Source organism: Mixophyes fleayi, chromosome 1 (genome assembly GCF_038048845.1).
Source record: "Mixophyes fleayi isolate aMixFle1 chromosome 1, aMixFle1.hap1, whole genome shotgun sequence".
Taxonomy (NCBI): Eukaryota; Metazoa; Chordata; class Amphibia; order Anura; family Limnodynastidae; genus Mixophyes; species Mixophyes fleayi.
Window position 1 is genome coordinate 171,839,870 of NC_134402.1, and position 25,877 is coordinate 171,865,746.

General features: G+C 40.9%; 1 protein-coding gene across 1 annotated transcript in view; it reads right to left on the reverse strand.

Moving 5' to 3' along the window:
* The window catches only part of FRAS1 (Fraser extracellular matrix complex subunit 1), a 410,417-nt gene that overhangs the window by 152,585 nt on the left and 231,955 nt on the right, over nt 1-25,877 (reverse strand). The window contains exons 21-23 of the mRNA XM_075203987.1: nt 8,592-8,744; nt 7,580-7,723; nt 2,736-2,882 (exon numbers count right to left, since the gene is read on the reverse strand). Of these exons, the coding sequence (XP_075060088.1) occupies nt 2,736-2,882; nt 7,580-7,723; nt 8,592-8,744 (444 nt within the window). The remainder of the gene's footprint in view (nt 1-2,735; nt 2,883-7,579; nt 7,724-8,591; nt 8,745-25,877) is intronic.

The window sequence follows — 25,877 nt, forward strand, 5'->3', positions numbered from 1 at the left end:
GGCTAAATGGAGACATGATGGATTAAGTAATTCCAGGAGGATGCACAGTATTGCATTATCAATAAAGACTCTCCTCCTTCTTTTTGTCTTGTATCAGAGTTCGGTATACAGAGAAGGAGGAAAGTGTGCGGGGAAGGAGGACTCTTTAATGTGAATGGTGATACAGGGGTCATTAATTTAATAGTGAGGGCTAGTCATTTGGAAGTAGCTGGAAAATATTGATTTATTGGTGGAGTGATTGTGGGGGCTATTTGATTTATTAGGGGGGGGTTATAATAGTGCCTGATAATTTAAGGTGGGAGATGGGACTATTTATTTATTGCTGGGATGACTCAGGGTCCAATAAATAAATGTGGGTCTGAGTTTGGGGAGAAGGAGGGCTATTTATAAAATAAGAATACTATTTACATTTTGTTGGGGTGGGGTTAATTTATTAGATTTTAATGCTATTAATTTAATGTCAGGGCTGGTTGCAGGTATTTATTTAACATGAGTACTATTGTTTTAACCTCAGAGGTGGTTTGGGAGAGGAAGGCCTAGAGGGTTCAGTCATTGCTAGACTTTCCATATTTCATGGATCTCTTTTCCAAACAGGTCCCCAACAATCCAGGATCTAGACGAGCAGCAACTGAACGTAAGCCATCAGTAGCAGCAGTGGGTGAGATCTGCAGGAACAGGTACGAGTAAGAAGGACAGTCTGTCAAGTGTCCTTACCTTCGGACACTGTGCCATAAAAAAAGAGACCGCATGGTTTAAGGCTTAATAAATAGGTGAGAAACTTTACGTAAGTGAGAAACTTTACATAATGGATAGGAGAGGATAAGATTTACAATTTCAACTACAACATGGATAAGTTTATTTGCTCCTTGAAACAGATCCTGTGCATTATGGGTGTTTTATTTCCTTGAGGGCTCCCCCAACATTTCTTGCACTAGACTGTTACAGCACAGTGCATACATTGTAGTGCATCTAAACCATGCAACTGTCCTTATATAGCTGCAGAATGAGCAATCCATTCTCTTTTTGGTTTAAAAAGCAGGATTGGTATTTCAACCTGCTGAAGATGGGCTCCCTTTTAACATGGGGTTCCCCAATTTATAGATGCCCTGCACAACAGAGGATAAGAAGCATGGTGAGGTATTTTGAGATGGCAGGGGTGGAATAAAAATATATAATTCTGAGTGGTCTTTTAAAGCTGCATTATCACCTTGAGCTAATTAGTTTCCTACATTGAGCCCCACGGGCTGCTCCATGCACTTTCCCAGGCCTCCCTGGTTCATCTCACAGCCACGGACGAACACCAGAGTTCTGTGATGCTGTGGGGATATTGCAGCTTTTGATTGGTCCTCCAATTCACATCCCATTCTGCAGCCATTTTAATGTGGTGAAAGAAAATGTTGCAAATTGGAATACAGGGTCTTCTAAGTGTGTATGCAATTGCAATCACACAGCAGCTGAAAACACAGAGTCATACATGCTAGAGAAAATAAACGCAGACATAAATAGTAGCGATTGTGTACCATTGTTAGTAGTATAGATGGGAACAGTGACAATCATATTTCAGACAGAAATAAATATAATACGGACACAAAAAAATCCACTGTAAATACTGACATGGATAAAATACCAACACTATAAATACTGACCTGGAGAAAATACCTACAGTCTCAATACTGACATGGAGAAAATACCTACAGTCTAAATACTGACATGGAGAAAATACCTACAGTCTAAATACTGACATTGAGAAAATACCTACAGTCTAAATACTGACAGTGTATATACTGACATGGATTGGGTTCTTTTTTTTTTATCATCCCTCATTTTGGATTAAACACTTACAAGACTGGATCGTAAAGAAGAACAGAGTTGGTAAGTATGTTTGGGTGTTCTTTTTTTTTTTTAATAAAATGTTGTGGTTTTAATGCCTGGGGCTGGTTGGCCTCGTGGCAGATGAACCCCCTGCTGCCGGTTCCCCTGCTATAGTGCCAACAGCTCTGTCTGGCTAAGCCTAGGGCTAGTTGGAGGAAAAGAGGGGGGGGCCTCATGCTGTTTGTCCCCACCCCCATCCCTGATTTTCCTCCAACCAGCCCTGGCAGCACTAGGGTTAATATGACTGATGAGTAGTGGTTACGGTTTACATTTATATTTTTCATAATTTACTGCCAGCGGGTCGCATTGCAGTTTTATTGCTGGCAGTTGTGATTGTCAGCATTGTCACTGTTATCAATCACACTGTTTGTATTTTATCTGTGTAGGTATTTTCTCCTTGTCAGTATTTACACTGTCAGTATTTTCTCCATGTAGTTATTTTATCAATGTCAGTATTTACACTGTAGTTATTTCATCTTTGTCCCCTCCCTGACGAGTTTCTTCAAAAACTGTATGCAAGTGTAACTAGATGAATTGATGCTGCTTTGAAGGCAAAGGTAGTCACACCAAATATTGATCTGATTTAGATGTTCCTTCTGTTCTTTCATTTTGCATTTTATTAATTGATAAAAATAAACCATTGACACTTCTATTTTTGAAAGCATTTTTTTGCACAACTGCCTAAATCTTTTGCACAGTATTGTACCTGTATTTTACTATCACAGTAAATTCCTTGAAATGTTAGCAAACTCACACATTGGCTTGGCTTTTTTTTTGCTACTTTGACAAACGAGTAGAACATTAGATGAATTAATTGTGAACTTCACATGACTTTACACACTAACAGTATAACAGTTTTTTACCTTTGCAAGTTCCACTGTTGTAGTCGAGATAATACTGCTGGGTGCAGCTTTCATACTGGCACTCTCCAAATAGCAGAACTTTGTTTGGGTCTTTACATTCAGTACACCCTCCCGCTGAGTCACATGTTAAACACTGGCTGTTACATGCTGCACAAGGGAAAACATAACACTTAGAAACAAGTAATATACCACATAAGGTCTCAGCAGCATGTGTTGTGGCTTTCAACCCTTTCCAACCTATGTTTTATGCAATGTTTACTCAATAGCTTTTCTAAATGTCTGGTTGCAACTTGTGGCAGGCAAGGACAGTTTGCAGAGTGCACTATCACTTGGCCTAGTGTGCAACCTTGACTGCCATGTACTGGTCATGGTGGTAGCAAAATACAGATGTTAGGCAGTGGCTGCTGGAAACCTTTGGTCCCCAAATATAAAGGCTCTGAAACTATTGAACTACTAACTTCCCTAAATGAAGGATTTTACAATCATTGTCACTTGCTAAAGGAGTTAATGTCAATAAAAATCAGATTTAAACTTGAAGGCTTGAATGATTTTTTCCCCTTCATCTTGGATTGCAAAGATGGGGTACTAGGTTGTAAGGGAAGCTTTGTGATGGGGTGGGTGGTTATATACAGTGAGGAGCAGGGAGGGTATATAGAAGGAGGGAGGTTGGGTCGTTGGTTATCTGTGAGGAGTTTGTATGTTCTCCCTGTGTTTGCGTGGGTTTCCTCCGGGTACTCCGGTTTCCTCCCACACTCCAAAAACATACTGGTAGGTTAATTGGCTGCTATCAAAATTGACACTAGTTTCTCCCTCTCTGTCTGTCTTTCTGTGTCTGTGTCTATATTAGGGAATTTAGACTGTAAGCTCAAATGGGGCAGGGACTGATGTGAATGAGTTCTCTGTACAGCGCTGCAGAATTAGTGGCGCTATATAAATAAATGATGATGATAAGTATAAGGGAGGAAGAAAGAGTCAGTCGGGAGACCACCCGCTGGGTGCCTATACTTTCTGAGGAACCAGGTACTGGAACAAAACACATGCGGCTTATTACTTCTTGTTGTGTAAGTATAGTTAGTTCTTTCCAATGAGACGCAAACAAATGCTTAGCTGCACAGCAGATGTGCATTATAAGCCTATCTGTGTGCTTGCCAATGTTTTCTATTGGGACGCATGTGCATCTTTGTTTTAATGATAACATTTGAGAATTTGGACACTGCTATTGCTTAAGAGACAATCACATGTACAGATTATCAGCATGTCTCAGCATGTTCCACTCTTTGACACATGATTTTAATTTACCAAAAGCAATGAATTGTTTGTGTAAAAATGATATCTTTTTGCACCCCAGGTAGACACATAATAGCAGAATATTTCGAACTGTGACACTTTCAGCAGATGGGCTTTGACTGGCTCTGTGACTGGCTCTTCAATATGGTGTTTGTTATTAAGATGGAATTCAGTGGACCAAGATTGTAGTTGTTTAGCAGAAAGCCAAATGGGTCCCTTTAGCTGCCTAGTCTAATATAGCTGTATTTGTGTTTCTAAGACAAGCACTCATGCACTTACTATGGGCATGGTGCTGATAGAGCAGGGAGATAGGCTAGACAAATAGATTACAAAATAGAATTTACTATATATCCATTATCATGTTTATGCAAACTAAAAATAAAATAGATTTCAAATGTATTTATTTTTTAACATTACACTAGGTTTGAGGCAATAGGGGTTCAGACATCTATATTTGTGACTGGGCCTAGGGCCACACCATGACATGCAGATGCCATAGGTCCTGTCTGACAAGAAGTAAGAGTGACAAATAAATGAGGACAGACAAGGGTGAAGATAAGGAAGTATAAAGACAAGGGGGGCAAGTGGAGATATTGCCTACAGCAACCAATCAGATTCTAGTTATCATTTATTTAGTACATTCTACAAAAATATAGCTAGAATCTGATTGGTTACTATAGGCAACATCTCCACTTATTCAAACCTGCAGTTTATTAAATATACCCCAAGAGGTTGACAGGATATGGTCAAACAATAGACAAGATGGGGTTAGATAAGGACAGAAAAGAGACAATGGCGGGTCAGACAAGAGACACATTCCAACAGACCAGGGTGGAGAAACACAAATGACAATGATGGGCGGACAAGAGACATGAGGTGTAGACAAAAGACAGATATGGGGCAGACAATGTAAATAAAAGGAGCAGGCACAAATAGACACTGTGAAAGTAATGAAAAGGGGAAATACAATAAGACGAGCACAAACTGTTGAAGGAGCTAATCAGAGCATAGGCAGTTTGGCAGACGTGGGTGCACATAGGTATGGTGTGTATGTTTAGTGTTTAAGCTGAGGACCCCTGTCCTACACTCTGGCCCAGGGTCTTTAGTTACTATATTACAATCATTTTGAAAAGAGTTGTGTTGGCTGAGTTTTAAGAACATACTTAATAGATCAGCCAAAAGATAACTTCCTTTTCTAGTTTTGCCAAGAAAACATACTTACAATTATCTCCAGTCACATAGCAAATACAATTATTGGAGCCTTTCAGAAGTCTGCCACTGTTAACCTAAATCTTTGCTGTAACTGGCTCTGTATGATGAAATCTTTAGTTTGTCTTTCAACACTATTAGATCTGGATGTTCTTTATAAAGGTATTTCAGAACTAATGGTTCATGGAAGGACACTGAAGTTAAAAGGATAAACCTAAAAACTGTTGCTCGGTAAGAAAATAAATTATTTTTATTTCTGGCAATAGAAGGTTGCACTGCTCTCAAATGGATGAAATATGTTCTCAGCAGAAATCATAGTTTGGCAAACAATGCTATGTCTTTAATAAAAAAGATTGTAGTGAAGGTCAAACAAATTGGATGAATAATTTCCTTTTATGTGGAGGTGGGTTTGACACCACAACTGTCCAGCATCAGTGTGTCAGACCCCTCACATCACGTCTCACATCACTACTCTGTGCTCTCGAACCCTGGTCCTTACTCTATAAAACTCTCAGCTTCCAGCTTAATGTCAGTTTCCTTCTTATATCTTAAAACCACCCCTAACGAGTATCCTGAAAATCTGATTAGCTCTAAGTTGTTCTAACCCTTGCCCTGTTCCAACAGTCCATGACAGTCCATGAAGTGCCACTTAACTAATACTCAAGTATGATGTCAGGAGAACATGATAAACATTATGTTTATGAGGTTATTGTGCTGGAAAAGGAATTGTGTAAGGTGGGCAATTGGGAGTGCATCTGATTTGAAAAAAATTGAGTGCACACTATGTGTAATGACCTGCCTACAAGCTTGCTGCTTTGTATTGACAGATTCCGCCTCCTGGACTTTTGGGTGCGTATTCAATTGTTCCTACGGCCGCCGGAAAAACAAGCGCGTTAAAACTATTACCGTTTATACGGTAATTACTCGCTGAATTTCAGCTCGCAGCTCCCTGAGCTGCGAGCTGAAATTCAGCGAGTAAATTACCGTATGAACGGTATTTACGCGCAATATTACCGTATAAACGGTAATAGTTTTAACGCGCTCGTTTTTCCGGCGGCCGGAGGAACAATTGAATACGCCCCTTTGGACTTTATTTGTGTTTCATTTTATGTGTTAGCAGCAGTACCTCTGATCACCAGAGGTGCTGCTGTTGTGCCTGTTTCTTGTGCTTTAGGAGTTAACCTTGTTGAACTAATTATTCCTTACACCTGTGTGTTCCCCTACTTATACCTGTCACTCCCAGCATACATTGCTGGTTATTGTTGTTACATTCTGTTGTTACTTTGTTGTTCTTGCCTTCTGCTATGCTTCTGGTTACTTGCTGCTTGGGATCTCTCCATACCTCCTGCTTCCCTGCATCAGCTGTGTACCTGGTATTTTCTGCAAGCTCATATTACCTCCTGATTCCTGCATCAGCTTTGTGCCTGGTATTTTTTGCAAGTTCATATTACCTGCTGCTTCCTGCATCAGCTTTGTACCTGATATTTACTGCAAGCTCATGATTACCTACTGTTTTGTACACTTCAGCAAATGAACATTGAGTGTTTCTCACCATATTCGTGGCACCTAGCTGTATTCCTGCATTCAACCATGACACTTTGGTTGTATATTCCATTTTCTCCATCATGGAGAAGCTCAAACTATTTGATTGGTGGAGGTGAGTTGACCTCGGTCCGTACCCCACCAATGCTTCCTCAGCATACTGAGAGCCAGTGAGGACAGGATGCATCTAGTAACGCTACCTGTTATTTGCTGTATCGCTAAAGCATGCACAATAGTCAATATACAGCATGAGCTATGACTGAGAGGCACTCTTTCAATGTTATTTTTTGAGTGATTTAAATTATCAGAACTTGCCAAGTACACTTACATATGTATAAACATGAAAGGAAGTGCCATCAGAAAACATCTCAGAAACAGTAAAACTCTTCTTTACATTAGATGACTTTACGCTTTCACTGCATTTACATTTTATTATGGCTTTGTAATGCATATCTATTGACCTATTTCTCTTGTTTTACACTACCTTTTACCAAATTTTAATTTGCAATATATATTCCCATGTAGTAATTTGTCAGATTACTGTCCAGTGTGTTGTAAACTGGAATTAAATTATTTGCTTACTCATCAGCAGAACCACAAAATAATAAATTGTCTAAACAAAATAGACAAATCTGGGCCAGAATGGGATTTTAAGGATAAATGTAATATGAATTGTAGTTGATGTAAAGACAGTAAATAATACTTAAATTTACTAGCATAACCACAAAATATTAAACTTAAATAGTCTTCATAAAAAAAAATTTGTAAATTCTGAGTGATGAGCTGCTAACAGTGCAGATACAAACCTTTGCATACATTTCCATCACGGTAGTAGCCTTGAACACATGTCTGAGTACACAAACCATTGTGAGACAAAACAAAACCATCCTCACAGGAAGTACACAAGTTCAAGCCTGGGCCACTGCAGCTTCTACAGGACAGGTGACAACCTGCAAGACACACAGTGATATGACAGGTATTTTACCACAAACATCACAGACACAGGAAGACAAAACAGGTACTTAAAATAACATCAAGAAGGTTATCCTGTTATTTCAGTTTATCTGGTACATGGTATATATACACAGTACCAGTTAAAAGTCTGGACACACCTGACTGAAAGTATGTTTCTGATACTCTTAAAGAGATTGAGATCTAAAGGCTTACGCTTCAATGCTTGAAATTAGTTTTTAGGAGCATGCACTTCTCAACATCAACTGTTCAGAGGAGACTGCATGAATCAGGACTTCATGGAAGAATTGCAGCAAATAAACTACTACTGAAGGAGAGAAAGAAGAAGAGACTTGCTTGGGCCAAGCAATGCAGACATCAGACCAGTGGAAATCTGTCCTTTGGTCTGATTGGTCGAAATTTGAGATTTTTTTTATTCAAACCACTGCATCTTCATGAGACACAGAGAAGATTATGTCTGCATGTGCGGTTCCCATCATGAAGCATAAGGGGTAGGTGTGATGGGGAGGAGGTGCTTTGCCGATGACACTGTTGGCGATTTAGTCAGAATTGGCCACCAGGGCTACCACAGCATTATGCCATCCCACCTGGTTTGTACTTAGACCTAAACCCAATACAGATACTTTGGGACCGGAGAGTGAAGGAAGCATATAAGGGAACTCCTTCAAGCACCCCAGGTGGATGAGAGAGTTCTAATAATGTGGAAAGCTGTTATCAAGACAAAGGGTGGCTACTTTGGAGAATCTAAAATAGTTTTGATTTGTTTAACATTTTTTCGGTCACTGCATAATTCCATTTGTATTATTTCATAGTTCTGTTGACTGTACTTTCATTCTGGTCTCTTACCTTTACATGTTCTGCCCTCTACATAAAATCCAGCAGGACATTCAGGGAGGCAGCGATCTCCAAGAAAGTAGTATCTTGAGTACTGGCATTTCAAACACACGCTGCCAGTGTCATGCAGGTTTGCTACACAATACTGACACTGGGGATGACAATCTTTAAAAACAAAGAAAAAAACCAAACACATTTGTTACATACACCGTTAGTCGATTCAAAGCACTACCCACATTTACATTTATTGAGGTGCTGTTTAACAAAGAAACTGAAATGGTTACATACAAGTTATTGAGTTTTTATTAACAGCTATACAACCATGTCTGCATCTACATGTTCATCCATCACCTGATTGTAGTGAATTTATAGGCAGACATATTATCTACACTGGAGCACCTACTTTTGTACCCACCTACTTTTGTACCCACTGGCAAAAACGAGATTTAATTTTGCAGGATGCATTTAAATGGGATAAAGTGGTGAAAATAGTGCATTTAGGTGGATTTTCCTGCTTAGGGACAGGGTGCACAGCTTTTTCATAACTGCAAAAAGAGTTGCTTTGAACACTACCTCTAGGAAGCACTAGATTGGCTCTAATCCTTTACTTTTATTGGAACACATTTTGCACCAAGCTGTAGCACTTTTATGGAAAGCACATTGGGCCTGATTCATTAAGAAAAGTAAGGCAAAAAAAGGAATAAATGTTCTCCTGGACAAACCATGTTACATTGCAAGGGGTTGAAATTATTTTATTGTTTTGCGCATAAGGGAAATAATGGCTGATTTTCACATAGCACTCAAATATATAGCTTTTTTTTTTACATTGAAATGTAAAGTTGACCTAGGACATGCCCTACCCCAAATATAAATCTGTCCGTACATTTTAAATTGACCTCCACCTCCATTGCAACATTGATTTGCCCCGATGCAAAGTTCCTCCTTTTTTGTGCTTTACTTTCCTTAATGAACCAGGCCCATTATGCACACACACTTCGACTAATGTAATAATAACATTTAAGAGCACGTAATTAAGAGAGCACATTGTCTTCTCGCTCTCATGATTAATTTAAGACATAAATAAAAGGCAAACCGTATTTAAATAAGAAAAGCAAATGTTTAAATAAATGAAAGGCAAGTTCCTAAAGTGTTAGTAGGTTCGACTTGGAAGTGAAAATTACCTCTATTCACCCTGTACAATTTTAGGTGGTTCTGCAAACCTACATAGTCGGCACAGATTGATTTGCTGGCCTCAGTTTCAAGCACAATAAAGTGGGTGTGTATCATGAACCATGTTAGGTGGACAAAAGGGAGTACTTGTGCAAATAAAGATGCAGTGGAGGTCATAAATGAGCCTTAAAGTCAGCAACACGTTGCATTTTAAAAGTTGATTCACTAATATTAGTTGCCTCCTAAATTCTGCTGCCTGAGACAACTGCCTTAGTCTTCCTCAAAATAGACCCTCCTTATGTTACAGCTGTTTAGTAATATAAATAGTACCCCTACTCAAGTGACTAAAATACAGTATCATGCTGTTTAGCAAGTATGCTAATTTAATGACTATAAGAGTGTTGCCTACTGTTTTGCTTTTGATGGTTTATGTAAAAAAAAAGTGTTCATTTATTGTGTAGTGAGTAATAAAATAGTTATTTAACCTGGACAAATTTGGTTTCTTTTAAACATATACAAATTGCAGGCAGTGACAGCAGTTAGGGATGGGTATACTTGGAAATCAGTTGTTCTTCTAGTGATGGGGTGTTTAGTGGTGAGCTAAGAGAGGATACAAAAGGCATTCAGTATGAATGGTAGTAAACTGTATCAGGGGCAACTTGAGTCTAAACTTTTCAGCTCTCTATTAGAAAAAAATATGTTATTGTTGATCGTATTCTCATTAGATCTGACACACATAGAGCCAGATTGTTTAAGGATGGTAAAGCAAAAAAAGGGAACTTTGCACCTTTGCAAAACCATGTTGCATTGGAGGGGGAGGTAAATGTAAAATGTGGGGACACATTTATAGTTGGGGTAGGGCATGTCCTAGATCAACTTTAAATTTCAGTGTAAAAATAAAGCTATCAAGTATTTGTGGGCTACATGAAAAAACAGCCAGTATTTAACTTATGTGCAAAATAATAAACTAATTTTCACCCCTAACATGGTTTTGTAAAGGTTCAAAGTTACTCATTTTTTTTTTGCTTTACTTTCCTTAATGAATCAGGCCCATAGTGTATTTACAGATACATGCAGACATGTGTTCAGGGACAGTAAGTCCAACACTGCAAGCAACCTAGGTTATTGCATTTGTAAAGTACAATTTAAGGGTATTCTCCAAAGTGGAAGAACAAAAAAACTGACAAAATGTTACAATATTTTAAATGGTACCTTTTCAATTTGATTTATGAAAAAAAATTCCAAAGTCTGTGATAAATGTCATTTTATTAACGACATTGAGGGACAAAAGGCTGCAAATGTGCCAATTGCTAAGACAGCATAAAAGAAATTAGTCTGAAAAATAAATCAACCAACTGACTGTAAATGCCAAAACTTGTATGCATAAATCATGGTGAGGTTAACTTTATAGGAAATATGGTCCTTTATAATTTTAAAAAAATAATTATATATACATAGTAGTGAGGTAGGGAAAAAAGTAATTAGTGCACTTCTTTTTCCATAAAAAAAACAAACATAATAAACTAGCAAGAAAAACACAAAGCTTTTGCTTCCAGCGGGTTACCTGCATTGATGCAGAACGAGCTCTGGTATACTAGTGGCGCACCTGGTGAAAACTATATTCCAAAGGTTTAAAATACATTAAACCAAAAATAATGAATTTCTTAAACAGTATATGTTTGACACTTTTCAAAAACAAAGAGAATCTTATCTCCGTTACGTCTTAGTAAATTCATAGCAGCATTTAATATGAAAGTTTGGCTACAGGTGCAAAGTGGAGCAGAGTTCATTCATCATATCTCTGCAAATCAACCATTATATCAGTAATTTAAATGAATAACAATAATAATTTTATTTCCCAGGAATTCAATTGAGGGAAACAAGAGACATTGGGGTAGAGAGGATCAGCCAGAAGCTCTAGCACTTTAAAACTTGAATTTGTCTCTAGCTCCTTTCCTCTATACCACATACCTGCAGTGTTTAACTTGGAGCTGCCTAGACAGCTCTTTTTTTTTTTTAACTAATATTTTTGTTATTACTGTAACTTGACATTGCTGCTATAGTCCATTCGTACCACACATCGCTGACGGCTCTGTGGTTGTTGGGAGTGGGGAGTGGAGGTCCTGTAGAGCTGCCTCCAGTGATTGCAACCCCACTCTCATCACTGGAAGACCTCAGGGAGTCAGTCACTACCACCATAAGTGGTGACGTGTGATGCTTGCTCTCGACATCCAAAGAGAATCGCTCGGAGTGGCACTGTTGGTGGCGATCCAAGGAAAGTTCTCTCTCTCTCTGCTTGCAGAGCAAGAATAAGGGAAGCCATTGTCAGCTGCTAGACCCCTGTTTTCATAATGGCCCGGGTCAAGTTGGTGCTGGACCTTGTGTGGAGATGCTTTTCCCTGAGGGTATGGATCCTCAACACTTCCCCTTTGGCATGCTATCTCAATGTTTAGAGACGCACACAAGAAGCAGCAGACATCTTGAGCCTAGGTCTCCATTTCTATACCACTAGTGTTGTGAACTATAGTTTTTCATTATTCACTCAGTTTTAATGGGCTTGAGTCCATATAGCTGGTCCACCTTCCTATCGTCTACAATCTGCCTTTGATTTCTAATTTTTCCTTTCTGCCATGTCAGACAAGGGGAAATGGGGGGGGGGGTCTTCCAGAGCTAAAGCTGGAAATGTGGCTTCTGTAAACTTATTCATGAGTTCTAGATGCCCCGTTAAATTACCTCTGGGATGCGAGTCGCTTAGGTGCAGTCTTCCAGTTTGGAGATTATTTGCTAGATACACCCAAGGGCCCTGTACCAACATGGAAGACTGGGCTAAATTTTTAGTCAATTCCATTGCTGAGCTTGCTCAGCTGACCCACTCCTGTGAAGAGATGTTTTCTAAGACTCCCTCAGGTTCTGAGGGGAAGTCCCTTTGTACAAGTGTCCAGTTTGGTCATGACTGTGGGTTCCATGGAGGCATCTCAGAAGGAGCATGTGAGGGTGTGATGTATAGTTAACTTTAGTTCAGGGCCTGGTCAAGGTTTTCGCCTCTTCAGAGAGAATGTTGAAATCTGCCGCTCCTACCAGCTCTCTCAGAAGTCTGGTGTTACCCCAGCCTGGGATTGATCAGTAAGATTCTGACTATTCCTCTCAGGAGGAGAGTGGATGTTAGTTGTTGGTGAGGCTGGTGGTTTAGATCTAAAGGATTCTGCACATGTTGAGGAATATCCTTTTAGTCAACAAGGGTTAGATTATCTGAGACTGGATGTACTACATTGGACAATCAATACTCTGAAGTTCAAGATGTTTTGGAAACTTCCCTGTTTAAAAAGAAGGCAAACAACTGGTTATTTTCCTTCTACCCAGATAGATGACTTGATTGGTGAGGCATGGACTACACCAGACCACAAGCTCCAGCTGTTACCCTCTACCTAATGAGGGTACAGTTAAATGGGAAATGCCTCACAAAATGAATGCCTCTGTACTGAGGTTGTCCAAAGCAACCACTATTTTAATTCCCAATGCAGCAACTACTAAGGATAGAGCCGATTGTAAGATTGAAGGCATGTTTAAGTCCATTTACGTGACTGTGGAGCACCTGCTTGCAGCCCCTTTTAGCATCTGCATGCATAGGTTAATAAGGCTTGAGAGCTGGCAGACCGTGGTCTGAATTGCTGACTTTGGTGGAGCAGATTCAGGGAGCTACAGAGTACTTAGGACATGCTGCTCTAGATATCGGACTGAAAAGGTCTCAGCAGTCTCGGCTTGTGGGACTCTCTGGGTTAAAGCCTGGGAGGCTGACGTGGAGTCTAAGCAGACTCTACAGTTTCTTCCATTCTCTGGAGGAATCTTATTTGTCCCTGAGCTGGATAAAATTATTAGCCAAGCTACAGAGGTAAAGCGTGCTTTGCTATTGGTTAACACTCCCAAATCTAGGGGACATAGGTTTTGCTCCTTTAGTTTCTCAGCTGAAAATGTGGTGTCAGTACCCCAGAGGGAAATCTTCAGGCTTAGACTGCTAATCGTCCAGAAGCCAAGTCTTCAAAAAGCAATCGGTATGATGACATTCTGTCCACCCAGGTAATTTGGCCTGACCATGAATCTAAGGATAATCACCAAGGTCATGGAGGTCATTTGCAGGAGACTGCATAGACATTAGAATCCTAAGGGTAGATTCTCAATTACATGAAGTCCCAGAAACAGAGGGTTCACTTTACACTGGACAAGATTCTTGCCTTGCAGAATATAGTACATTTTCTGTTGGCACACACTTTTTGGTGGCTCTAAGGGACCTCAACTTGGAGCTGAATGCTATGCAGCATTCGTACTTTGAACCCTTGTATTGAGTAGAGTTAAAGTTTCTGCTTTAGACAATAGCTTTCCTTTTAGCTCTTTTCATTGCTAGAGGAGTTTAAGAGCAGGCAGCTTTGTCCTGCAAGTCTCTTCTTACATTCCATGAGGATAGAGCCATCTTTCTTATATTCCAGAGTAATCTATCGGGTGCTGGCCAGTTTACCACCTTTAAGCTGAATTGGATTATTTGCTACCAACAGCGCACTTCAGGCTGTCATTTGTATCCTACCGGAAACTTTGGATCTGGACTGATTGTAGAAGTTTGGAACCCACGGGCTCACGAAGAGAAGTTAAGTACCTATTTGATACCAATCGGTGCCTATTATATTGAATATCTGGACACTGACACAGGTCTCTCTTATATCTGATATTGATTGAGCCCTTTGAGGATTTGAACATGAACAATAATATAAATTCTTCAGTCCGCGGTATGGACATTTGCACGCCAGTGTTCTTTTTTCTATATATGGTACCATATTATACCTAATTTTTTGGCCATTCATCCTGATTCTGTCTGACTTGGTTTAAGTCTATGAATTAACAGCTGCCAGCGATCCTATCAAAATTGATATCAATATATTGGCTATATGTTTTATCCTGTTATCAATCCATTTGAATATTTATATTAATAAATAGTTTATTATTATCACGCTTGTTGCTTTGCGCTCTTCCATTTTCTATTCTATATATTTATATTCCATGAGGATAGGTCCATCCTTCAGGGGAAGCCTTCATTTTTTCAGCATAATGTGGTCTTGAGATTTCACTTTAACCAAGATATAGTTATTCTGGAATTGGGCCAGGGTAGTTCTCCAGAGGATGAGGGCTCTCTTCAGTCCTTCATTTTCTGGATGTCACCAGGGAGTAGATGATCTATGTTGATAGGACTCAAGACATTCGCAATCAGAGAATATTTTGGGCCTCTATGATGCCCATAAGAAGAGTTTGCTGGCGTCCATGGTAGGAATGCCAGTTTTGGAAGGAAGGTGCTTTGCACCACTTCTACTAAGCCTACCCACCCATAAAGGCAGTTGTGGGACACCACCAATGTCTCCTGTATTCTCCAATTGGATGCCTGAGAAAAGAGGATTCTTATACTTACGTTAAATCTTTTTCTCTTAATACACTGGGGGACACTGGACGGTCACTTTTTAACATGCCATAATCTATTTCTATATCCTGTGTCAGAATAGTTGAAATTACATCTTGCATGAATGGCTTTCTTTTAAAAACATATCTGAAATGGTTATTAAAACTTATCTATAAGGACATGATCATTGTCTTCAGTTTTAATACTATTCTATCTACTGATCTACAATGGAAATTAAACTAGACATTTACATTTCCTTCTAAGGCTGCATGCGTAGCAGTAATACTGGATATCACGGCAGGCATAATGACAAATCTAAAAGCCGTAATGTGTGTGCATAAAATGTAATTTAATATGCAGGAATTTAAAAATACACTGTATTAATACATTTCTCAAACTGACAATCTGGTTTATACTACTGCAGACAACTACATCAAATTAATGAAATTAAACACAAATATTGGCATACAAAAAAAAATCACTTAATTTGTGGTATAACACTTTGCACTTACTGGTAATAACAAAGTTGTAGGGGGGATCTAAAGCTAAAAAATACTCAATCCGTTTCAACAGTAGAAATTGCTTTGCCTTGGAGGTTGAAATTTAATTTAAATATCTTAAATTGTTTAATTCACATATATAGTATAATTGCACCCATGCCCAAAATAATTACCCCTCTACCCATTCATCAGCTGTAAATCTAATATTAAGGAATCAAATTTACAATCATAGCTCTCTAAAGAAATTAAATCTCTAAATCTTTAGTGAATAGAAGATTTCTATCCATAAAACATTAAGCCATAAATAAATTTGTTATGTATGCAAATTAACTTTAGGATCCTCCCCAAAATAATTAGGGATGTGCACCGGCGACTTTTGAGGTCTCGTGTTTTGTGTTTTGGATCCGGATTTTCGTTATTTTTGAGGTTCGGATTTGTCTCGCAAAACACTTGACGAAAGGTCTCGGTTCGGATTTAAGGTATTGGATTCGGATTTTTTTTGAAAAAAACATAAAAAGTTTAAAAATCAAGTTTTTGGGCTTATTTTCACTCCTAGGCTATTATTAACCTCAATAACATTCAATAACAAGCATTTCCACTAATTTACAGTGTATTCTGAACACCTCACAATATAGTTATTAGTCCAAAACGTTGCAACAAGGTATCTTTCTGGACTGCGTAGAGGAGTGGGTCACCACAATATATATTAAAAACCCTGAACTTTTATGATTCGCACCAATAATTGTACCTGGACTGCGTAGAGGAGTGGGTCACCACAATATATTAAAAACCCTGAACTTTTATGAATCGCACCAATAAATGTACCTGGACTGCGTAGAGGAGTGGGTCACCACAATATATATAATAAGAAAACCATCAACTGGTTTGATTCGCACCAATAAATGTACCTGGACTGCGTAGAGGAGTGGGTCACCACAATATATTAAAAACCCTGAACTTTTATGAATCGCACCAATAAATGTACCTGGACTGCGTAGAGGAGTGGGTCACCACAATATATATAATAAGAAAACCATCAACTTGTTTGATTCGCACCAATAAATGTACCTGGACTGCGTAGAGGAGTGGGTCACCACAATATCTTAAAAACCCTGAACTTTTATGAATCGCACCAATAAATGTACCTGGACTGCGTAGAGGAGTGGGTCACCACAATATATATAATAAGAAAACCATCAACTTGTTTGATTCGCACCAATAAATGTACCTGGACTGCGTAGAGGAGTGGGTCACCACAATATATTAAAAACCCTGAACTTTTATGAATCGCACCAATAAATGTACCTGGACTGCGTAGAGGAGTGGGTCACCACAATATATATAATAAGAAAACCATCAACTGGTTTGATTCGCACCAATAAATGTACCTGGACTGCGTAGAGGAGTGGGTCACCACAATATATTAAAAACCCTGAACTTTTATGAATCGCACCAATAAATGTACCTGGACTGCGTAGAGGAGTGGGTCACCACAATATATATAATAAGAAAACCATCAACTTGTTTGATTCGCACCAATAAATGTACCTGGACTGCGTAGAGGAGTGGGTCACCACAATATCTTAAAAACCCTGAACTTTTATGAATCGCACCAATAAATGTACCTGGACTGCGTAGAGGAGTGGGTCACCACAATATATATAATAAGAAAACCATCAACTTGTTTGATTCGCACCAATAAATGTACCTGGACTGCGTAGAGGAGTGGGTCACCACAATATATATAATAAGAAAACCATCAACTTGTTTGATTCGCACCAATAAATGTACCTGGACTGCGTAGAGGAGTGGGCACTGGGCACCACAATAAAATATATAAAAAACCTTCAACAGGTCTGCATTACACTACACATACGGCTGCTCCTCCATCCTCTCCATCATATACATGTTGGAGTTTTAGCATGTGACAACCTCTTGTTTTTGATAATGTCAGTGCATTTTGAATATTTTTCAATTTGCCCCACACCACTGAATGTACTTTATCTATGATACGCATCTATCTATCTTGACTGCGTAGTGTGGTGGCCCCGGTACACAATTTGGTACCGGGGCCACAATAAAATAAATACACCCTCCACGTGTCAGAATTCCACCAAACAAGTATCTGGACTGCGTAGTGGGGTGGCCCCGGTACCCAACTTGATACCGGGGCCACAATAAAATAAATACACCCTCCACGTGTCAGAATTCCACCAAACAAGTATCTGGACTGCGTAGTGGGGTGGCCCCGGTACCCAACTTGATACCGGGGCCACAATAAAATAAATACACCCTCCACGTGTCAGAATTCCACCAAACAAGTATCTGGACTGCGTAGTGGGGTGGCCCCGGTACCCAACTTGATACCGGGGCCACAATAAAATAAATACACCCTCCACGTGTCAGAATTCCACCAAACAAGTATCTGGACTGCGTAGTGGGGTGGCCCCGGTACCCAACTTGATACCGGGGCCACAATAAAATAAATACACCCTCCACGTGTCAGAATTCCACCAAACAAGTATCTGGACTGCGTAGTGGGGTGGCCCCGGTACCCAACTTGATACCGGGGCCACAATAAAATAAATACACCCTCCACGTGTCAGAATTCCACCAAACAAGTATCTGGACTGCGTAGTGGGGTGGCCCCGGTACCCAACTTGATACCGGGGCCACAATAAAATAAATACACCCTCCACGTGTCAGAATTCCACCAAACAAGTATCTGGACTGCGTAGTGGGGTGGCCCCGGTACCCAACTTGATACCGGGGCCACAATAAAATAAATACACCCTCCACGTGTCAGAATTCCACCAAACAAGTATCTGGACTGCGTAGTGGGGTGGCCCCGGTACCCAACTTGATACCGGGGCCACAATACCTCCTCCAAACATGCTACAGACAATTCGTCATTGAGATCCCATTAAGTATGTTAAAGACAGACAGGGTCCAAGTGTTATTAGTTGACTTTGTAAAGAAAAAAACTGTCCCTGTTGCACATAGTCGTGCAATGAAGACTTACTTTTTCATTTAAAGGCACGATCTTTCAAGTGTAGTGTTTGTAAGTCTAAGTCATATTATACTTTTGGTAAAATTGGTTTTTTTGGTTCCTCTTTATGTTAATTAATTAGTAATAGAATTAAAGTAGGAAATAGAATTAAATAGAATTAAAGTAGGAAATAGAGTGGTATAGAGTTGTAGTGTGGTATAGATAGAGTGGTCCACACAATATAATAATAAAACCCTCAACTGGTCTGAATTCCACCAAACAAGTATCTTGACTGCGTAGTGTGGTGGCCCCGGTACACAATTTGGTACCGAGGCCACAATATAATTAAAAAACCCTCCACGTGTCGGAATTCCACCAAACAAGTATCTGGACTGCATAGTGGGGTGGCCCCGGTACCCAATTTGATACCGGGGCCACAATACCTCCTCAAAACATGCTCCAGACAATTCGTCATTGACAGACCCCAGACAGACAGGGTCGTAGTGTTATTGTTTGACTTTGTAAACCCAAAAAAATGTCCCTGTTGCACTTGCACATAGTCGTGCAATCAAGACTGACTTTTTCATTTAAAGGCACGATCTTTCAAGTGTAGTGTTTGTAAGTCTAAGTCATATTATACTTTTGGTAAAATTGGTTTTTTTGGTTCCTCTTTATGGTAATTAATTAGTAATAGAATTAAAGTAGGAAATAGAATTAAATAGAATTAAAGTAGGAAATAGAGTGGTATAGAGTTGTAGTGTGGTATAGATAGAGTGGTCCACACAATATAATAATAAAACCCTCAACTGGTCTGAATTCCACCAAACAAGTATCTTGACTGCGTAGTGTGGTGGCCCCGGTACACAATTTGGTACCGAGGCCACAATATAATTAAAAAACCCTCCACGTGTCGGAATTCCACCAAACAAGTATCTGGACTGCATAGTGGGGTGGCCCCGGTACCCAATTTGATACCGGGGCCACAATACCTCCTCAAAACATGCTCCAGACAATTCGTCATTGACAGACCCCAGACAGACAGGGTCGTAGTGTTACTGTTTGACTTTGTAAACCCAAAAAAATGTCCCTGTTGCACTTGCACATAGTCGTGCAATCAAGACTGACTTTTTCATTTAAAGGCACGATCTTTCAAGTGTCAGAAAGAGAGAGAAGACACAGGAGAGGAGAGTTGTAGCTGGGGACCTGGGGTGGAAGCTCCCAGGCTCCCCCAGCATTGCCTGGAAGTCTGAGCGTGGTGACTGAGCCAGGGCAAGGAATGTGTGCCCTGGATGAGGGGGAGAACTCCATGCCACTATAGTGAACCCAAGAGAGAGGGGGACACTGCACATGGAAGAGGCCCTGGAGTGAGGGCTGCTACAAGAGGCATGGTAGCTGTAGTGTCAGATCCTGAGGCTGAGAGTACACAGAGTGACGTGTCAGAGCACAGGAGACATTATCCCCGCAGAGGAGGGATGAGCTGCAGTTGAGAGGTCTGCTGTTGAAATAGGACATGCACACTTTAACAAACCAATCATTTCAGCGACAGGGCCTACCAAACAACTTTGACTGAAATGATTGGTTTGTTTGGGCCCCCACACCAAAAAAGCTATTCATCTCTCCCTGTACAGACTAAACAGGCTCTACTGAGGCAAGATGTCGTCCTCATCCTCAACCTCTGATTCCTCTCCCCCTACAGTGTCTACTTCCTCCTCATCACACATTATCAATTCGTCCCCGCTGGACTCCACAACCACAGGTCCCTCTGTAGTATCTGGAGGGCAGTGCTGTACTTCATTGAGGAATTGATTATTCATTTTTATAAACATCATTTTTTCAACGTTGTGAGGAAGCAACCTCCTTCGCCGCTCACTGACCAGGTTCCCCGCTGCACTAAAAACTCTTTCCGAGTACACACTGGAGGGGGGACAACTCAGGTAAAATAGAGCCAGTTTGTACAGGGGCTTCCAAACTGCCTTTTTTTCCTGCCAGTAACAATATGGACTGTCTGACATGTCTACTTGGATGGTGTCAGCAAAGTAATCATCCACAATTTTTTCTATTGTGACAGCATCCAATGCAGCGAGAGTAGACATGTCTGCAATGGTTGGCAGGTCCTTCAGTCCGGACCAGATGTTATCAGCATCCCCGCCAGTGCCTCTTTTGGGAAAACTGAGCTTTTTCCTCGCAGCCATAGATGTGGAAGAAAATGAGGGTGGAGCTGTTGGCATGTCACGGTCCTCTTCAGAGGACAATCTCCTGACCAGCAGGTCTTTGCACCGCTGTAGATTTGTGTCCGCCGGAAACAGAGACACAACATACGCTTTAAACCGAGGATCGAGCACGGTGGCCAGAATGTATTCCTCTGACTTTAAAAGAGTGACCACCCTCGGATCCTGGCAAAGCGTACGAAGGGCTACATCCACAAGAGCTACATGCTTGCTGTAATCGCAATGGCTTACCAGCTCCTCCCTCACTTTCTCCAGCTGCTTCTGCAACAGCCTGATCAGGGGAATGACCTGACTCAAGCTGGCAGTGTCGGAACTGACTTCTCGTGTGGCAAGTTCAAATGGCTGCAGAACCTTGCACAACACGGAAATCAGTCTCCACTGCGCTTGACTCAGGCGCATCCCCACTCCTTTGCCTATGTCGTAGGTGGCTGTGTAGGCCTGAATGGCCTTTTGCTGCTCCTCCATCCTCTGCAGCATATAGAGGGTGGAGTTCCAGCGCGTCACAACCTCTTGTTTGAGGTGATGGCAGGGCAGGTTCAAGCTTTTCTGATGTGCCTCTAGTCTGCGGTAGGCACTGGCTGAATGCCGAAAGTGTCCAGCAATTTTGCGGGCCACCGCAAGCATCTCCTGCACACCCCTGTCACTCTTGAGGTAATGCTGCACCACCAAATTAATGGTGTGGGCAAAACATGGGACGTGCTGGAAATTGCCCATATTTAATGCCCGCACAATGTTACTGGCATTGTCTGACACCACAAATCCCCATGAGAGTCTAAGTGGGGTAAGCCACTGGGAGATAATTTCCCTCATTTTCTCTAATATGTTGGCAGCGTTGTGCCTCTTATTAAAGCCTGTAATGCACAATGTTGCCTGCCTTTGCATGAGCAGCCATTTTGTAGATGCTGCTACTGATGCAGCTGTTGCTGTTGCTGCGGAAGGGGATGCATCTACCCAGTGGGCTGTCACAGTCATATAGTCCTTCGTTTGCCCAGAACCACTTGTCCACATGTCCGTGGTTAAGTGGACAGTGGGTACAACCGCATTTTTAAGAGCACTGAGGACACTTGATCGTACTTCTCTGTACATTTTTGGTATCGCCTGCCTAGTGAAGTGGAATCTCGAGGGGATTTGGTACCGGGGACACAATACCTCCATCAACCCTCTAAATCCCACTCCACTGATGGCGGACACCGGGCGCACGTCTAACACCAACATTGCAGTTACAGCCGCAGTTATACGCTTTGCAATAGGGTGACTACTATCGTATTTGGTGGTCATGGCAAACGACTGTTGGACGGTCAATTGTTTGGTGAAAGACTTAGCGGTCTTACGACTTCCCCTCTGGGAAGATGACCGACTAACAGCAGCAACAGCAGCAGTGGCAGTAGTAGGCGTACCGCTGCAGGATTCCTCGGATGAATCCCGTATTGAGGAGGACTCAGTCTGGCTGGTGACTTGGGCTGCAGGACTGAATCTGATGGAGATTGTGGAGGAAGTTGACGAGGAGGGTGTTGCTGGTGTGTATCCAACTGGACCACGGGATTTAGGTGTCCCTGTACCGATGAGGGTCCTAGCCCCAGTTCCTGAACTAACCACTGAACTATGAAGGTTATTCAGGTGACGTATAAGGGAGGATGTTCCTAGGTGGGCAAGATCCTTACCCCTGCTTATTTGAGCTTTACATAAGCTACATATTGCCATACATTGGTTGTCTGGATTTGGATAAAAATAACTCCAGACCGAAGAGGTGCATTTTTTGGTCTTCTGACCAGGCATGACGATGGGCTTTTTCATCCCATGGACATCAGCTGTTTCCCCCCCTGGTGCCTCATTTACAATAACCACATCACCATCCTCATCATCAAGTTCCTCCACAGCGCCAGCTACATCATCAATAGCCTCCTCCCGAGCCACCTCTTCCCGTACAGTGATGGGAAGGTCAGGCTTGACAACCACCAACACGCTTGGACTCGCCTTGGGGATTTGTGATAATTTCTCTTTAGAAGGCAGAGTTGTTTGCTGTTTTGTTGCTGACAGCATAACTCTCTTCAATTTTTTGTAGGGGGGGGGAGGAGGAGGAGGGCTAAGATCCGTGGGTGAAGCTGAACCACTAGTCATGAACACGGGCCAGGGCCTAAGCCGTTCCTTGCCACTCCGTGTCGTAAATGGCATATTGGCAACTTTACGTTTCTCCTCAGATGATTTTAAGTTTCTCTTTTTGCTACTTTTTCTTAACTTGGGCTTTTTGGATTTTACATGCCCGGTACTACGAGATTGGGCATCGGGCTTGGAAGACGACGTTGATGGCATTTCATCGTCTATGTCATGACTAGTGGCAGCAGCTTCAGCATTAGGAGGAAGTGGGTCTTGATCTTTCCCTACTTTATCCTCCAAATTTTTGGTCTCCATTATATGTAGCACAAGATACTGCAGAATGTGTGAACTTGGTAATATTGCAGTACCAATGGACTTATAATGCTGGATTGGTTTTGCAAATTTGGTTATAATTATTATATATATTTTTTTTTTTTTAAATTTTTTATTTTTTTTTACTTTTTTTTTATTTTTTACAAACTTGGGAATAATGGGGAAATAACTATGCCCTTAGAAGCACAGAGCACAGGACACAGCACCACTGGACTGAACAGGACACGGCACAGGACCCAGCAGCACTACGGAACTCAGCAGGACAGAGCACAGGACACAGCACCACTGGACTGATACTGCAGAATGTGTAAACTTTGTAATATTGCAGTACCACTGGACTTTTACTGCTGAATGTGTGAACTTGGTAATATTGCAGTACCAATGGGCTTATACTGCAGGATTGGTTGTGAAAATTTTGTGGTAATTAAAAAATATTAAAGTAGTTTTTGGTATTTTATAAAAAAAACTTTTTTTTATTTTTTTAAACACAGGGGAATATTGGGGAAATAACTATGCCCTTAGAAGCACAGAGCACAGGACACAGCACCACTGGACTGAACAGGACACAGCACAGGACCCAGCAGCACCACTGACCTCAGAAGGACAGAGCACAGCACACAGCACCACTGGACTGATACTGCAGAACACAGCACAGCACAGCACAGCACAGCACTAAACAGCACAGCACTAAACAGCACAGAACTAAACAGCACAGAACTAAACAGCACAGAGGACCACCTAACACACCCTCCCTCTACCCTGATCAATGCCCGAGTGAAGATGGCGGCGACTAGCGGGGAATTTATAGGATCCGAGTATCGCGAGATCCGACAACGGGATTATGAGTCAGAGCCTCAGTTTCACTTTTGAATTTGGCGCCAATACCCGGATCTGTCTCGGATCCGACTCGGATCCGCAACGTTCGGGTGGGCTCGGATTTCAGAAATCCGAGCGCGCTCATCCCTAAAAATAATAGGTCTGTTTTTAAGTCCCCTGTCCTATTTTCTATTGAAAATACAATGACAGAGATACCTGCATTTGCTTACTGTTTGAAAAGGATGGTTGGAAGCAGACTTTTGGCTTCCATAAAATAAGATAAACAATAAGATAATGAATCCTCCTAGAGGAACAGGATAAAAAGCAGCATTACATCTGAACCTTAATTTCCAAAATATTTGCTTTAAAACCATTCAATTCGGAGTTGTTGTCCATTCTGATAAAGTTCATGTTCTGACATGGATAGAAATGGATTAGTTTAGATGTGATGTTCTGGGGGTCATGTAGAGTTGGACGTAAATCTGAGTCACAAGCATAAAAAGTGATTTTAAGAACTGTGCATGCGCAGTAGAATAATTTACATCTTAGTATCTCCTTATTGTGCCTCTCTATGCTTAAGTGTAGGTGTAGGCACTGCAAATTTCTCACTGTACTTGCAGAGTATTGTCTGATGCAAAGGCTACTGACATAAGTAGGGCTATGGGGGGGGGGAGAATGGGGAGATGGATTAAGTGTTATACTGTGGGGTAAATGCTAAGATGAGGCTATGGGGTCAAGTATGAGATTTAAACTGTAATGGCTGAGAAGTAAGGTTTTAGGCAGTGGCGGAACTACTGGGGATACGGCCACTATGGGGCCTGGTGGTAATGCGGGCCCAGCGTTGCTGGGTCACCAACACCCTCAGAGTCCACTGCTCCCCATGAGACCTCTCCTATGCTCTCAAAAAGCAGAGTTAAGTCCAAATCTGAGCATGCACTGGCTCAAAAAAGGCACCTGCTTGGCTCTTTTGAGATTGCAGTCGGGGACATGGGGGGCTACAGCGGCATCCTACCCAAATGGGCAACCTGACGATTCACTGTTCTGCTCCATTTTTAAGAATTTGCATTTCATAGGGCTGTAGAATATAAATTAAGATAAGAAGTGTGCGTCTGTGTGTGGGGGGGGGACTAGAGAGATCTGTGTCACTTACCAGAAAGCAAGCAGTTTCCCCCCACCCTCTTTACATATAAATCCCTATTGTATATTTTACAAGCCGGAAATAACATGCAGTAATGTCAAAATAATTGAGTGAAGAGCTCTAAGAACTTTAGTGTCCTACATGTAACAAATAACAAGCACAATTACTTAGTCTCAAATTTTTAGAGACTGTAAACTAATGAACACAAAATATATTTATACATTTTTTTCTGTACTTTGAATACCTAGTACATCAGAGAACAAGAAATGGTCATGTTGTGCATTTTAAACCATTAGCGGAAGCAATTAAATATATTCCTTTACTAGTAAACATGAAAAGTGTCTAATTTGCATATGCTATATCTGCATAATATGCCATTGTACTTACATGTTTCCTGTTTATTGACATATAAAGGATAAATATAGAAATAACCTTTAAGAAAGGTCGATGTGGCTGTTGCAGTTTTAGTAAATAATTATTGATTGATATGTATATGTTTCTCATTACTCATCGTATTCTGTTTTTATTTTCTATATTAAAGTTGAGCAATTACTTTCATTTATACACAAATGAGCAAACACTTTCACGGAAGT